Below are 13,765 nucleotides of genomic sequence, written 5' to 3' on the forward strand. Positions count from 1 at the left end.
TGTCTAGGGTAGTGAAAGAAAGAATAGAGAACAGGTGAGCTTCAGAGGAGCTCTTAAATTATCAGAATGCCTCCAGTTTATTGTTAGTTATGACTGCCTTCTTTTCCTTACCATTGTGTCAGGTCCTTGGAGGAAAATTTGTGCCAGGTTCTTCACACTTTCCCTTGCAAAATCTAGCTCAAATGAATAAATAGCTAGATTTGCCCCCAAAATATTTGGTTCCAGCTGCCATCTGGAAAGTAGATTTGTTTTGTTTTTAATTATTTTATTTTTTAAGTATCATACATTATTAATAGAAGGGGATTTCATTGTGATAATTCTAAGTGTTTCCAAGTGTACCTCGAGCAAGATCACTCTCTCCATTATATTTTCATTCCCTCTCTCCCACCTTCCCCCTTTCCAAACAGTGTTTGGTGGGTTTCATTATGCTATCTTCATATGTATATATGTACTTTTCGCCTTTCCATATCCTTTCCTTTCCTCCTCTCCCCTCATCCAGACCGTCCCCTATACGCATTGCTGCCCCATTATTGTTATTATTATTGTTATCATCATCATCATCATCATTTTAGGTCTAGGTTCTACAAATGAGTGAGAACATGCAGTATTTAGCCTTTTGAACTTGGCTTATTTTGGCAGCATAATGATCTCCAGTTCCATTCATTTTCCTACAAATGATATACTTTCACTTTTCTTTATGGCTGAGTAATATCATGTGTCATATATATGTCATATATATGATACATGTATATGACATATGTGTGTGTGTGTGTATCATATTGTCTTTATCCATTCATTGGTTGTTGGGCACCTTGGCTGTTTTCACAGATAGGGTCTCATGAACTGTTTTCCCTGGGCTGGTGTTGAACCCCATCCTCCTTATTTCTCCCTCCCGAGTAGCTAGGATTACAGGTGTGAACCACTGGCACCCAGCCTATTTTTAGTTTTTTTTTGAGGAAACTTTATACTGATTTCCATAGTGGTTGTACTAGTTTACATCTGACAGTTAGATTTTTCAAAACAAGGTCCATACCTGTATCTCAGCTACACAGGAGACAGAGAACAGGAGGATCACAGTTTGAAGCTAGACAGGCAAAGAGCTTTATCAAGACCCCCATCTTAGCAAACAAGCAGGGCCTGGGTTTATACCTGTGATCCCAGCTACACTGGAGGTATAGGTAGAAGGATTGCCAGGCTAGAGGGAAAAACAAGAGACCCTATCTGAAAAATAACTAAAGCAAAAAGGGCTGGGGGCATGGTTCAAGTGGTAGAGGGCTTACCTAGCAAGCACAAGACACTTAGTTTAAATCCCAATACTGGACAGAAAAAAAGGGTGGGGGGACAGTTCGTGGGATAGAGAAAGACAAGAGTAGTCTGTTGTATGAATTTCCCATTGTTGCTATAACAAATCACTACAAGCTTAGTGACTTTAAAACTAATAGAAATCTACCATCTTACAGTTCTGGAGATTAGAAGTCTGAAAGGGTCTCAGTGACTCTAATCAAGGTGTCCATGCCCTGCGTTCCTTTCAGGAGTCTTTGAGAAGATGTGATTTTTCTTGCCTTCTCCAGCTTCAGAATCTGCCTGCATTCCTTGCTTCATTGCCCCTTCTGTTTTCATACCTACCAGTGGCTAGTTGAGTCTGTCTCACTTTGTATCACTCTGACTCTACCTCCTTCCATTTGTAAGGATCCGGAGATAATCTCCCCATCTCAAGGTCATCTGATTAACAACCTTACTTCTGTCTGCAAACTTAAGTTTGCCTTATAACCTAACATATTCATAGGTTCTGGGGAATTTGAGTATCAGGGCCATTGGAGAGCCATTATTCTGCCTGCAAATTCCCAAACATGCAGCATCTATATTGACTTAGCACTTACTAAGAAGGCAGAATCTTAACACTCCTCACTGGAGCCTCTGAGTCAGAATCTGCATTCTAATTAGATACCCAACGTGATTTGGGTGTACTTTAAAGTTTGAGAAGTCACAACTAGACTTTCTCTTAACACCCTCCTTCACCTCAGGCTTCCTATGAGTCTATGAAAACTGCATTTTTTTTTTTCATCTTCAAATCTTCATTCTTTCTAATCTGGTTTTGTGCTCCCTCCCCCCAAGTTAATTTTGATTTATGCCTCTGGTATTAATTCCCAGAAAGTCAGCCAAGTAGAATATGATGACGCCTCATGGATATTTTTGCTGGAAGGAAGTAGATGTTCGAAAGGCAATTAAATTATGGAATTAAACATGATGCAAAGGTACTGGCCTGCAAAGAGTATTTTCTTCCCCAACAAGATTCACAGGAGAACTGCCTTCATTAGTGTATAGATAATACTAGTGACCCAGCATGTGAAGCAAAACGTGTACAGATGAGCTGTTTTTAAGGCATCGCTGAATGGCTCAGCATTTGAGAAATGTGACCAAAGCTGATTATAAATTCCTTTTCAAAGTTGCAGGAATGGCAAACCCATAAATAACTCTGATTCTCACTGGTGCATTAAGGAGGTTGCCGGTTGTTTGATTGCTGTCCTTATTGTAAGGGATAAGATCAAGTTCACCTCCAACAGTGCAAGCTCTTCAAGGCTGGAACTAGCCATATGCTGGGCCCAGGACCTAGCAGGCACTCTATATATTTTGGACTTGACTCCAATAAGATTTTTAATACTGTGTAATACCTTATGTTAAATTATACAGATGCGCTGAAAAAATATACTAAAACATTTTACTAGATTCCCTGCTTCTTTTTATTCATTCAGTCATTCATTTATAGATAAATCCATGTGTCAAATGCCACCCGTTGTTAGAGACCTTGTGGATTTAAAGATTTGCCCCTGTCACTCAGGAGCTCACATCCTAGGGGGGACAATCACATAAATATATAATTATTGCAAGATGAATGCTAGAAGAGATGTTCTAGCAAGACTCGTGGCTTCTCTTTTTCTGATCCTTCATTCATATTCTGAATTTAAAATCTTTAATATCTCCCATTTTTCTCCTTTGCCAATTGGATTAATTACTTGGCTGTATTATTTTTTATTTCCAGCCCTATCTGCTAATATTGCTTCCAAACACTTGCTACCTGTTCTAGAAAATGAAACCCTCTCAAATTAGTGCAGCTGAAAAAGGTTATTACACAGGTCTGGCAAAATGACAAGGAACTTTGGAAAGTTAGTAAGCAACAAGTGAGGCAGCTCTAACGCCAGCCCCTAATCACCTCTACTCTGGCTTCTCTTCCTTTGTATAGAAATCCTAAGACAGAGAATATGATTGGTCCATTTTGACTTTCTAAGCCAGGCCACTTTCTGACCGTTTCGATTCATTGTTAATATATTCTGATTGTTTCCTATATAGCACACACTTAGCATGGGGTGCAGTTATTGACAGTCCCCACATTATCATGGTTCCACAATTTTTCAACCTTACAATGGTGCGAAAGCAATACCTATATAACTATTTTGTCTTTCACTTTCAGCACAGTACTGAATAAGTTGGAATATTCAGTACTTTATTACAAAATAAGCTTTATGTTGAATGAGTTTGCTCAACTGTAGACTAATGTAAGTGTTCTGAACATGTTTAAGTAGGTTAGCCTAAGCTACATGTTATGTACATGAAGCATATTAAATGCATCTTTAACTTACAATGAATTTGTTGGGATGCAACTCCATTGTAAGTCGAGGTGCATCTGTATTTTTAATTTATGTGTTTACATCTGTTTTCCTTCTGTAGGTTTGTCAGTCTTTTGTTACTGCTGTGTCTAGCCACTACTGCAGTGCCTGAACATTTAGTAAATAATTGAATGAATTATTTACTAAATAACTAAATGAAAGAATAACAGGAAGACAAAAGTACATATTAGCTACACTAAAGATGAACTTCCTATGGTACCAGTAGAATGAGGAGCAGGGGAGCTTAGGGAGAGTCTTGTGTCCACTGTCCCTCAGGTGAGGCTGTGAAGGGAGGAAGTTCTCTAAGAAGAAGGTATACAGAACAGTCTTCCCCAAATAAGTCTTGACTAACACTCTAGCTACACATTTTTGCAATTTCAGAGCCACACCTTCTTCATGACCCATTGTAAATGCTCCCACATTTTTTGTTTAAAATTTATTGAGCAGCTAATACATGTCAAATTCTATATCACATGCTTTGTATGCATTGTCTCCTCCCATTTTTACATATGCTAGCAGGTAATGTCCTTATTTTATAAAGATCTAAGTAGTTCACCCAAGGTCATAGAGCTAGCAGGTAGCAGAGCCAAGATTAGAACTTCCAAAGCTCTTTCCATGACATTTGGCTCTCCCTTCTAGAAACTGTTCTCCCGTCCTCAGGCAAACTTACTTGCTTCCTTCTCTGTAGTACACAGTGCCTTGTTCATAAGGACGGTACAGCACTTACTGCGTGCTTTTATTGAGGACATTTCTGGCCTGCTGCTAGACTGTGACTCCTCGAGGCAGAACTGTATCTGGCTCTTTTTTGTGTTCTCAGTACCTGTCACTTAGTGAAAACTCAACCAATGTCTGTCACCTAAGTTGAGGTTTAGAAGGATACATAGGCAGTTACTGTGCTTTTTCCTATTTAAAAAAACCCACAAAATATTGTGAGTTCCTTATTATACAGAAGCAAAACGGTAAGAACTTACAAGTATCGAATATTCTTTCAGTCTCTGTTACTGAAATATAAAGAACATACATAAGTTCTCCCTACTCATATAATGCTTAGGTCATATCACAGTCAACGGAGATCTACCCTTGTTATTATGAGTAGTAGATGCAGTGATGGGAGGTGCAAACATGCTGATGGAGTTTTCCTTAACTCCAGGCTACAGCCTGGGGTAGCTACAGGTTGGCATTTTCTCACTCAAAAATTTTTATTAAATTCCTACTACATGTACCATGCCAGTCACTCTATAGAGTGGGCACAGTGTCTACACAACAACTACTGAGAGGAAGATTTTGCCTTCATTGCTTATCATCTAGGCAATATTGCATGAACATGAATCCTTAGGCCATAAAGGAAAAGGTGTTAAGTGTTAAAAGATACCTGACAAAGGGCTGTGGGAGTCAGGATTCTCTGGCAGAGAGGATTAAGAAGAACTTCATGGAACACACAGCATTCCACCTGGAAAGTAAGACTCAGATAAGCAGACACCACTTAGCTGAAAGGGAAAGCCCAGACACAGGTGGTTATAGGAAGTCAAAAATGGGTTGGAGCTCTTGTCCATGATGAGGTAGAGTAAGAGGGACATTGGAAAAGCAGGTTGGAGCCCAACTGTTGATGATCTTGAATGCCAGGCTACAGATATTTCACTTTAGTTTTAAGTTCTTATGAAAGGAGGCAAAATGGTTCATATAGTCAAGTCCTCCATACCCCCAATCCACAGATTCAATTAACTATGGGTCAAAATATTCTTGAAAAATATTACATCTGTACTGAACATGTAACTGAACTTTGCTCTTGTCATTGTTTCCTAGGCAATACAGTATAATAACTATTTACCAAATTTTTTACTTGGTATTACAAGTAATCTAGAGATGATTTAGTGTGTTCAGGAGGATGTAAATAAGGTACATGCAAATATTATACCATTTTATATTAGGTAATTGAGCATCCATAGATTTTGGTATCTGTAGGGGTCCTGGAACCAATCCCCCATGGGTACCAATGGGCAATTGTATTTTAGAAAGAGAAGAAGCATTGGAATGAATTTGCAGGGAAAAGATTGAAAGCAGACAAAGCAGCCATTTTATGTTCATTGATAATACTGGGTCTTTGCTGATCACACAACTGAGTAGGTGGACTCAAAACTTTGGTTAGAAACACTTTTTAAAGTCAGACGGTTTAAGTGACTCATTGGTAAGCCAAGAAGAATGTCTAAGGAACATCACCAACAGCCTCAAAAAATGCACAGTGTGACCGAGGAAACCTGTTAACAGCTCTTAAATGGACAGATCAGGTACAGGGGAGCTGAAGCCAGAAAGTGACACTACTGGCTGCATAGTTAGTGCAGCAGCCATGCCAGCAGGGTGGGCCTGAGGCAGAGTGTGCCAGAGCCTGTATGGCCAGATAGAAAGCCCCAGAGAGGAGGAAATCCAGACAAAAATGCTCAGAAGGTAACATCAAAACAATCTGCTCTTTCTAAATAGCAAATTGAATTTGCCAAACGAGATTTAAATTAGTAGAAGCAAAACAGGAACGTGATTTTGGAAAAGTAAAGCAGTTGCTAAATGAGCCACTAACTAGCAGTTTTGATTGTCACCCAAGGCCTTAAGTAGTCAGCCACCTGGTGGGCACCAATGGACCATTCTGTTTTTGGCCTGAATGCCCAGGAAGACTGCAGTCAAGGGCAGGAGCTTCCAGCAGTGGGCTTAGGTGTGACACTGCAGCAGCCACCACACCAGCTTGAGCTGTGACAATGAGGGAATGGCAGAAACGGCCTCTGCAAAACAGCACTGCATGCATGAATTTTATGAATTCTCCATATGCAAACTACCATTAGTCACACATTGATTGATCTATTCCTCCAGGAGCTCTCCTTCTCAGAAGCTGCATTTCCAAACATAGAGGCAGCTCTGAGCACAACTTCACTGTAACTCTGCCTTGGCCATACATGCCTCATACTTAATAATTTGTAACGAGGGTTCTCTAAGTTTTGAATGCTTAAACCCTTAGGACTCCCTGAATCATGAAGTTGGCACAGAGAGATTCCTGTGTGTTTATGTGCACATATGAATACATGTAATTTCTCCATCCTTCTCAAAAGAAGGACATTTTCATAAGAAAATAAATGAAGTGAATTTTAGTAACAAGACTGGGAAACAATGCTGCTGTCTTCATGTTAACAAAATCCAGTGATCAAAGCAGAAATACAAGTTGACCCAGAAAGTCACTAAAATTCAAAATTACTGTGGAATACCCAAGATTCGGCAGGAACTATTTTTTTTCCTTTTTCCCTCATTTCTATAAAACTTGGAATATCTTTCTTAATTAACTATCATCCTCTGGGAATTATATCCAGGTTTCAGAGTTAGATTTGTTATCAGAACTCATTTATTGACAATTTTCTGGAGATACTGTCAGAGTCAGAGTATATAAAATTGCAAGATTAAAAAATGTTTTCAGCACATATCGGGCCATGGATGGATAGTTTTTGTTTCTGTTTAAAGAATAATAGGAAAGAGTAGTATAAGTATATTAAAAGTAAGTGGTCTTACTAGCAGTGGTTTGTATTATGTTTTGCGTTAACATAATAAGACATTATCTTTTGCAGGGGAAAGACTGGAGCAGGGGGAGCAATTATTTTTATGTTTATTCCATAATGCTGTGTCCTTTACTGCTCACACAGCTGTGTAGGTGGGTTGAAAACATTGGGCTAATGCAATAATAATGTAGTTTATGTAATTAATAACTAAGCATTGTATTATTTAGAAGGGCTTGCTTGAAGTTATAATGATGCTAATTATTAAAAAAATTATGTGATACGAACCAAACCATAGTGGCTTGGACTGCTGAAATTTATTTAAAAGGTATTAGAAGGATAACATGTTATTTTAATATGTAACTCCAATGCACTGGTAACTACAAAGCAAATATTATTTGTTATTAGATTGTTAATAACCTTCCTGGGCTAGATGTAGGATTTGTTTTTGTTTTTGTTTTTCTTCCAATTTTGGCATCTCTTAAAATTTTTTTTAAAAAGTGGGGTGGGAGAGAAAAACCTCTCTTCCTAACATGACGAATGAATGAAAAAGGACAACTCAATGAAAGGATAGTGAGGGATGCTCACAAGACCTAAATTATTTGCATGGCCTTGTAGTCCTGTCTAATCTGGTCCCTGACTACCCTGTACTATAGATGCCTCTACCTCCCTCCATCCTTACCTCCAAACTACTCCCTCCTCACTGTGCCTCACCATTCACTCATGATTCCTTTGGTCCAAAATGCTTTCCCATTCCCCTCCCACCTACCTCTTCTCACTTGTCCTCCCCTTCTGAACATATCTGTAAAGTCTCCCTGCCAATGATTTTATAGCATGTATGTGCAAGTTATAAATATATATTAATTTGTCTAATCATTATATGTTCTATATTTGTTATATATTAATTATCTAATCAATGTATATATCCCCCCGTATCTCTGTCTTCTAGGAACTTTGGTGCCTCATCACACAATAGGTGTTCAAAAAATATTCACTGGCCAGATGTGGTGGCACACACCTATAATTCCATACTCAGGAGGCTGAGGCAGGAGGATCATGAGTTCAAGGCCAGCCTAGGCTACACATTGAGACCCTGTCTCAAAATAATTAATTAATAAATAATATACACTGAATTAGATTTTTAAAGAGGGGCCAGTGAAACAATAACAAATGTTGGTGAGGATACAGGGAAAAAAGAACCCCCATACACTGCTGGTGGGAGTGTAAAACAACCACTATGGAAAACAGTATGGAGGCTCCTGAAAAACCTAAAAATAGAACTGCCATATGATCCAGCAATTCCACTCCTAGGGATATACCTAAAGGATTATAAGTCAGGTTACAACAAAGGTACCTGCACACCTATGTTTATTGCAGCATTATTCATAATAGCCAAGATATAGAAACAGCCAAGATGCCCCATTACTGGTGAATGATTTTAAAAAATGTGGTATTTATACACAATGGAATTTTATTCAGCCACAAAGAAGAATGAAATTTTGTCATTTGCAGGTAAATGGATAGAACTGGAGAACATCATCTTAAGTGAAGTTAGCCAGGTTGAGAAGGCCAAAAGCCACGTGTTTTCTCTCATATATGGAATATAGACCTAATACAAATACAACAATATTATTAAAAACAGGTCACACTAAGTGGAGGTCACATATAAGAGGGGGAAGGTAAAAGAAGGAAGTTAAGAAGGTGAATATGGTTATGTACTCTCTATCTAAGAATGAATATAGAATTTTGTTAAAAAGGTACTAAGGTAGAAAGAAGAAAAATAGAGGAGATGAACCAGTTTGGGCCATAATGCATACATACAGGGAGTGCCACAAGGAAACTCCCTGTGTAGCTATCTTAAACAAGCAAAAATGTCATTTTTTTCCTTTTACAAAATCAGAGAACAGGAGGGCGGAACAGGTCCTTCCTGGGTGATGTTGGCACTAGTAGGAAGGGGAGGAGGTGGGGAAAGGTTGTAGGAAGGAGAATATAGTGCAAATACTGTGTACACACATACGTACATGGAAAAACGATATGTGTTGAAACCAATCCAGGATGAGGAGAGCGGAGAATAAAGGAGAATGGTGGAGTGGGGTGAATTCAAGTGTGATGTATTATAAAAACTATTGTAAATGCCACAATGTACCCTCAGCACAACAATAAAAAAAGAAGAGGACCAGTGAAGAAGTTAGAACTTAGGTTTTAAAGGTTAATTTTTTTTAATTTTTATTTTATTCATATGCACATATAATGTTTGGGTCTTTTCTCCCCCCTTACACCCACCCTCCACTCCCTCCCTTACCCCTTGCTACTAGGCAGAAACTATTCTGCCCTTATCTCTAATTTTGTTAAAGAGAGAGTATAAGCAATAATAGGAAGGACCAAGGGTTTTTACTAGTTGAGATAAGACTAGCTATACAGGGAGTTGACATGCATTGATTTCCTGTACATGTGTGTTACCTTCTAAGTTAATTCTTCTCGAACTAACTAAAGGTTAATTTTTTTAATGGAGGCTAAAAAAAAACCCTAAGAACCATAATATGTGAGAATATAAAATAAAGGATTCTTGAGTCACATATATACAAATACATATTGTGTTAGAGTTCTCAGTAAAACCTAAATATTTAGCATTTATAAATGTCAGGATTTGAAACCAACTTTTTAATCAATAATGCCAGCACCCTCTATAAGTCATATCCCACAGCATATGCTGTTTTCTCATTATAACTTAACTATTCTTATATACAGATCTATATGGAATAGGCTCCCTATTTTCTAACTTAATCAAGAAATAGTCTGTTCTGATCAATAGTGTCACATTACACAGACCATGCACATATAATCCATATTCCATGAATCTAATGATAACAAACTGCATTTAACTATAAAAGTCACTGGTCATACTTTAACTGTGAATGAAAACATGTAAAGATTGTACAGTGCTTTACGCTCACTCACCTTTGCACCATGCAGCACTGTAGTGCTGGTTAGTATAGAAATCCTTTTGATAGAGTATGTACTGAGTCAGGTTTTATTAAAATAGAGCACTCTGTAATAATGACAAGGGAAAGGTCAATTAATTTTAAGAGGCAATAAGAAAGCTAAATTTGACTAAAATGCATTTAGGTCATTGATGATTGAATATAAGCTTGCACAAATTGAATTCCTTAGCTCTTATATGTATTTACTTTTACTATTTTCAGTGGTTGATTTTCAGAAGTGTGTTTGAGATATTTTCTGTAGTAATATTATAGCTAATATTACCATTTAAAAAATGCAGTGCTCCAGATTTTCCTATTTTCATAAACATTAATGGAGTTTCACAGTATACATCTGTGACCCTCATATGACTGTTTCCACTGTGCAGATAGAGAAGCTGAGGAATGAAGCTATTTCTGTAAATTTTCTAAAGATACTCCCTGAGCCAGTGGAAAGGAAGCCTGAGACAGAAAAAGATTCTGTGTCCTCACTGAAAACACATTTTGCATGCATCTTAGTCTTGGGGGAGGTGGACTGCCAAATGAGAGTTGGCTTTTCATACTTGTTCCTACAGGCCTAACAAGGAGATCTCTGTAAAGTGTATGCACAAATAAAGTAGATATCAAGGTGATTACCAGGATATATGTTCACTGGTCTAAAATGCCTGGAGTATGCTTGCTGGCAAGAAGATAGATTAGTTGGCTCTTCCAGTCCCTCCTAATAGTGACCGTTCTATCCTGTGGGAGCTTCATAGGTGAAAAATATTTAAAGTGTTTGCCTCTCTTTTTTTCTTTTCTTTTCCTTTATAGATCTATGCAGTAAGATCAGTTGTTCCTAATAAAAGCAATAATGAAATAGTTCTGGTGCTACAACAGTTTGATTTTAATGTGGACAGAGCTGTGCAAGCCTTCGTGGATGGTGAGTATACATGTCCCCTGAAGGTGCAGGTATAGAGTAGGTGTAGAATAGTCCAGGTATTCTATACTTTTTCCTTAAATGAGCTAAATATTAATTAGTTCCTAATTCTTTATTTCTCATAAAAAATATGCTAGATTTTAAAACATATATTCAATAAGAACAGAATTTAGAAGTTCTTTTTCCCCTCATTAATATTTTTTAAAAGATAGTTTTCAAAGATTATTGATTATAATGCTACCAGTTTCCTTGTCTACAGTTATTCCAGTTTGTTACTAGACATATCCAAGTGAATGAAGGATAGTGAACTTCACTGCTAACCTTGAAGGCCTTCTCACTTCTTCAACCAGCAGAACTCTACTTAGCATCATGACTAGAACCCTTGAACTCAATGCTTATAGAGTCTAAGCAGACTGGTTTTCTCTTCATGATTCTTAGATTGCTTAATTAAGCAAAATGTCAGTTCATCTCACCTAACTCTTAACACCATTTTGCTTTCTAACTTTTTTTGTTTTTTGGATAGTACATCACCAGTCACATTATTGAATTTAAAGTCTCAGGAATATGTTTATTCTATCAATTTTCAACTTTAAGCATATATTCTCTGTAAATTACGGGGAAATTTTCCAGTCAAATTAAACAAGTTTCAGTTTTGAACAGAGATCTATTACCTGTCCTCCTTAGTTACTGAATGTCTTCTCTCCCGTTAGTAATGAACTGACTGGATGTTACCTGGCAAATAAGGTCAGGGAAGACCCGTCAGCACATTTGTCAGTGTAGCCTCTTTCACTTTAGTCGTCAAGGACAGTATGATTTAGTAACTTTCCTGGGAGTAGGAGTTTTTACAAATATAATTGCATTTCAGGGCAAGATCCTGGAACCAAGCAACATGCTCACATTTCGATATCAGGAGTCAAGGTTTAGGGTCCTAACTAAAATAACAAATGATTATCATTCAAAATAGACCTACAGACAGATCTCCCACATGTAACTTTTCTCACTGTTCTTTATAAACTAACAGATTTAGAATCTTTAGTTATTAGGATCAAATAGTAGAGAATGTAATATTAATCTGACTTTGCAACATCAGTTGCAGTTTCTCTGAAAATGCTTTCAGAAATATGTATATCCTGGCTCAGGTGAATTCTTCTTTCAGGTTTCACTTGTCAACACTTACATGGAAAGAAGCTTTAGGAAAGGAAAAGGGCTGTGATCTCCATTCCTCCTAACCCCACTAGAGTTGAGGCCCCAAGGTCCCCATCAAGAAAGTTTTATTACTGTGTGACCCCAACGAGATGCACAGTCACGTAGTAACTGAGCGACTGTCATCAAACCCATTTGAATGTAAATAGAGCACCTTGCCAGTCCTTCTGGAAATTTCACATTGACCATGTTTGAGACCTCATTAGCAAAGCTCATTGACTGGTGAGGCACCTCATACCATTTTGGTTGAGAACCAACAGGAAAACTTGTTTAAAACCACTGAGCGTCAAAAATAGTTATTGGGAGTCATTTATGAGGTATATTAAAAGCACTGTTACAAGTGAATTAAAAAACTCCAAGCAGTTTCAGTATAATTAAAATTTAACAATAATACTTTCAAAATCCTCTGTAAATATAGGTATTTCTTCTTTACAGTTACTATCAGCTTATTGTCCAAATTATGAGTAGAATTTATGTCAAAATACAAAAATTGAAGTACTGATAACTCACCTTCTTCTTATTAAAAAAGAATAGTATTTACATTTTTTAAAGAATTAATTTTATTTAGAAAATGGAAGCTTAACTGTAAGAATGACCCTAATGATTATTAACCACTGGAGTGACTTACCAAGAAAACTCGTAAAAGTGACTTCCTACAGTTCTTCAACAGGGGAATACTGGGAAATATTAATTCTCTGGGAAAATTAGAGTAAAACCAGCCCAGTCAATAAAAAATATAAATTATAGCTTACTTTTAGATGCAGTCTTTTATTATTTTAACTGCTCATACAAGTCTAACAGGAGCATTGACTTGGAAACTTTGAAGAGCTAGGAATAATTAACCTATCTAAACATTAGCAGTATGGTCACCTGCTTATCTATCAGTGACAGCAAACTCAATAATTGGGACCCTACTAATTTGAAGTTTGTTACAAAGACTAGCCCAAAGTTTATCTTTGTTTAGTCAATACCTTGTACAGAGCTATTAAGTCTAATATGATCTTATGAGAATTCTTAAAATTGTTATAAGAATACATTTAAGAGCCACTCTCTTCAAGAACTGCCTGTATTTATGAAAACAACGGATGCTCTCATTAACAGTAACTTGTCAGCACAGTTGGACAGTATGAACTGTGTTAGACTATGTGGAAACATTAATTGTAGTCGGCCAGTGATAAAACATTCTTTAAAAATGTAAGGGCCAGGAGCACTGACCCACACCCATAATCCTAGCTACTCAGGATTACAATTGGAGATTGTAAGGATTGCAGTTCAAGACCAACCCAGGCAAAATGTTCACAGAATCCTAGCTCAACCAATAAAAAGTCAAGTGTGGTGGTGTGTGCCTAACATCCCAGCTATATGGAAAGCATAAATAGGAGGATCACTGTCCAGACCCACAGGCATAAACACGAGATCCTATTCAAACATTAAGTAAAGCAGAAAAGTTTTGGGGCATTGCTCAAGTGGTTGAAT

At 37.4% G+C, this 13,765-nt stretch overlaps 1 protein-coding gene across 7 annotated transcripts in view; it reads left to right on the forward strand.

Moving 5' to 3' along the window:
• The window catches only part of Spats2l (spermatogenesis associated serine rich 2 like), a 160,910-nt gene that overhangs the window by 92,182 nt on the left and 54,963 nt on the right, over nucleotides 1-13,765 (forward strand). For all 7 annotated transcript variants that reach the window (XM_074071347.1, XM_074071348.1, XM_074071349.1 and 4 more), the window contains one exon: nucleotides 10,981-11,089. In XM_074071347.1, the coding sequence (XP_073927448.1) occupies nucleotides 10,981-11,089 (109 nt within the window). The remainder of the gene's footprint in view (nucleotides 1-10,980; nucleotides 11,090-13,765) is intronic.

Source organism: Castor canadensis, chromosome 4, assembly GCF_047511655.1.
Source record: "Castor canadensis chromosome 4, mCasCan1.hap1v2, whole genome shotgun sequence".
In the NCBI taxonomy this organism is placed as follows: Eukaryota; Metazoa; Chordata; class Mammalia; order Rodentia; family Castoridae; genus Castor; species Castor canadensis.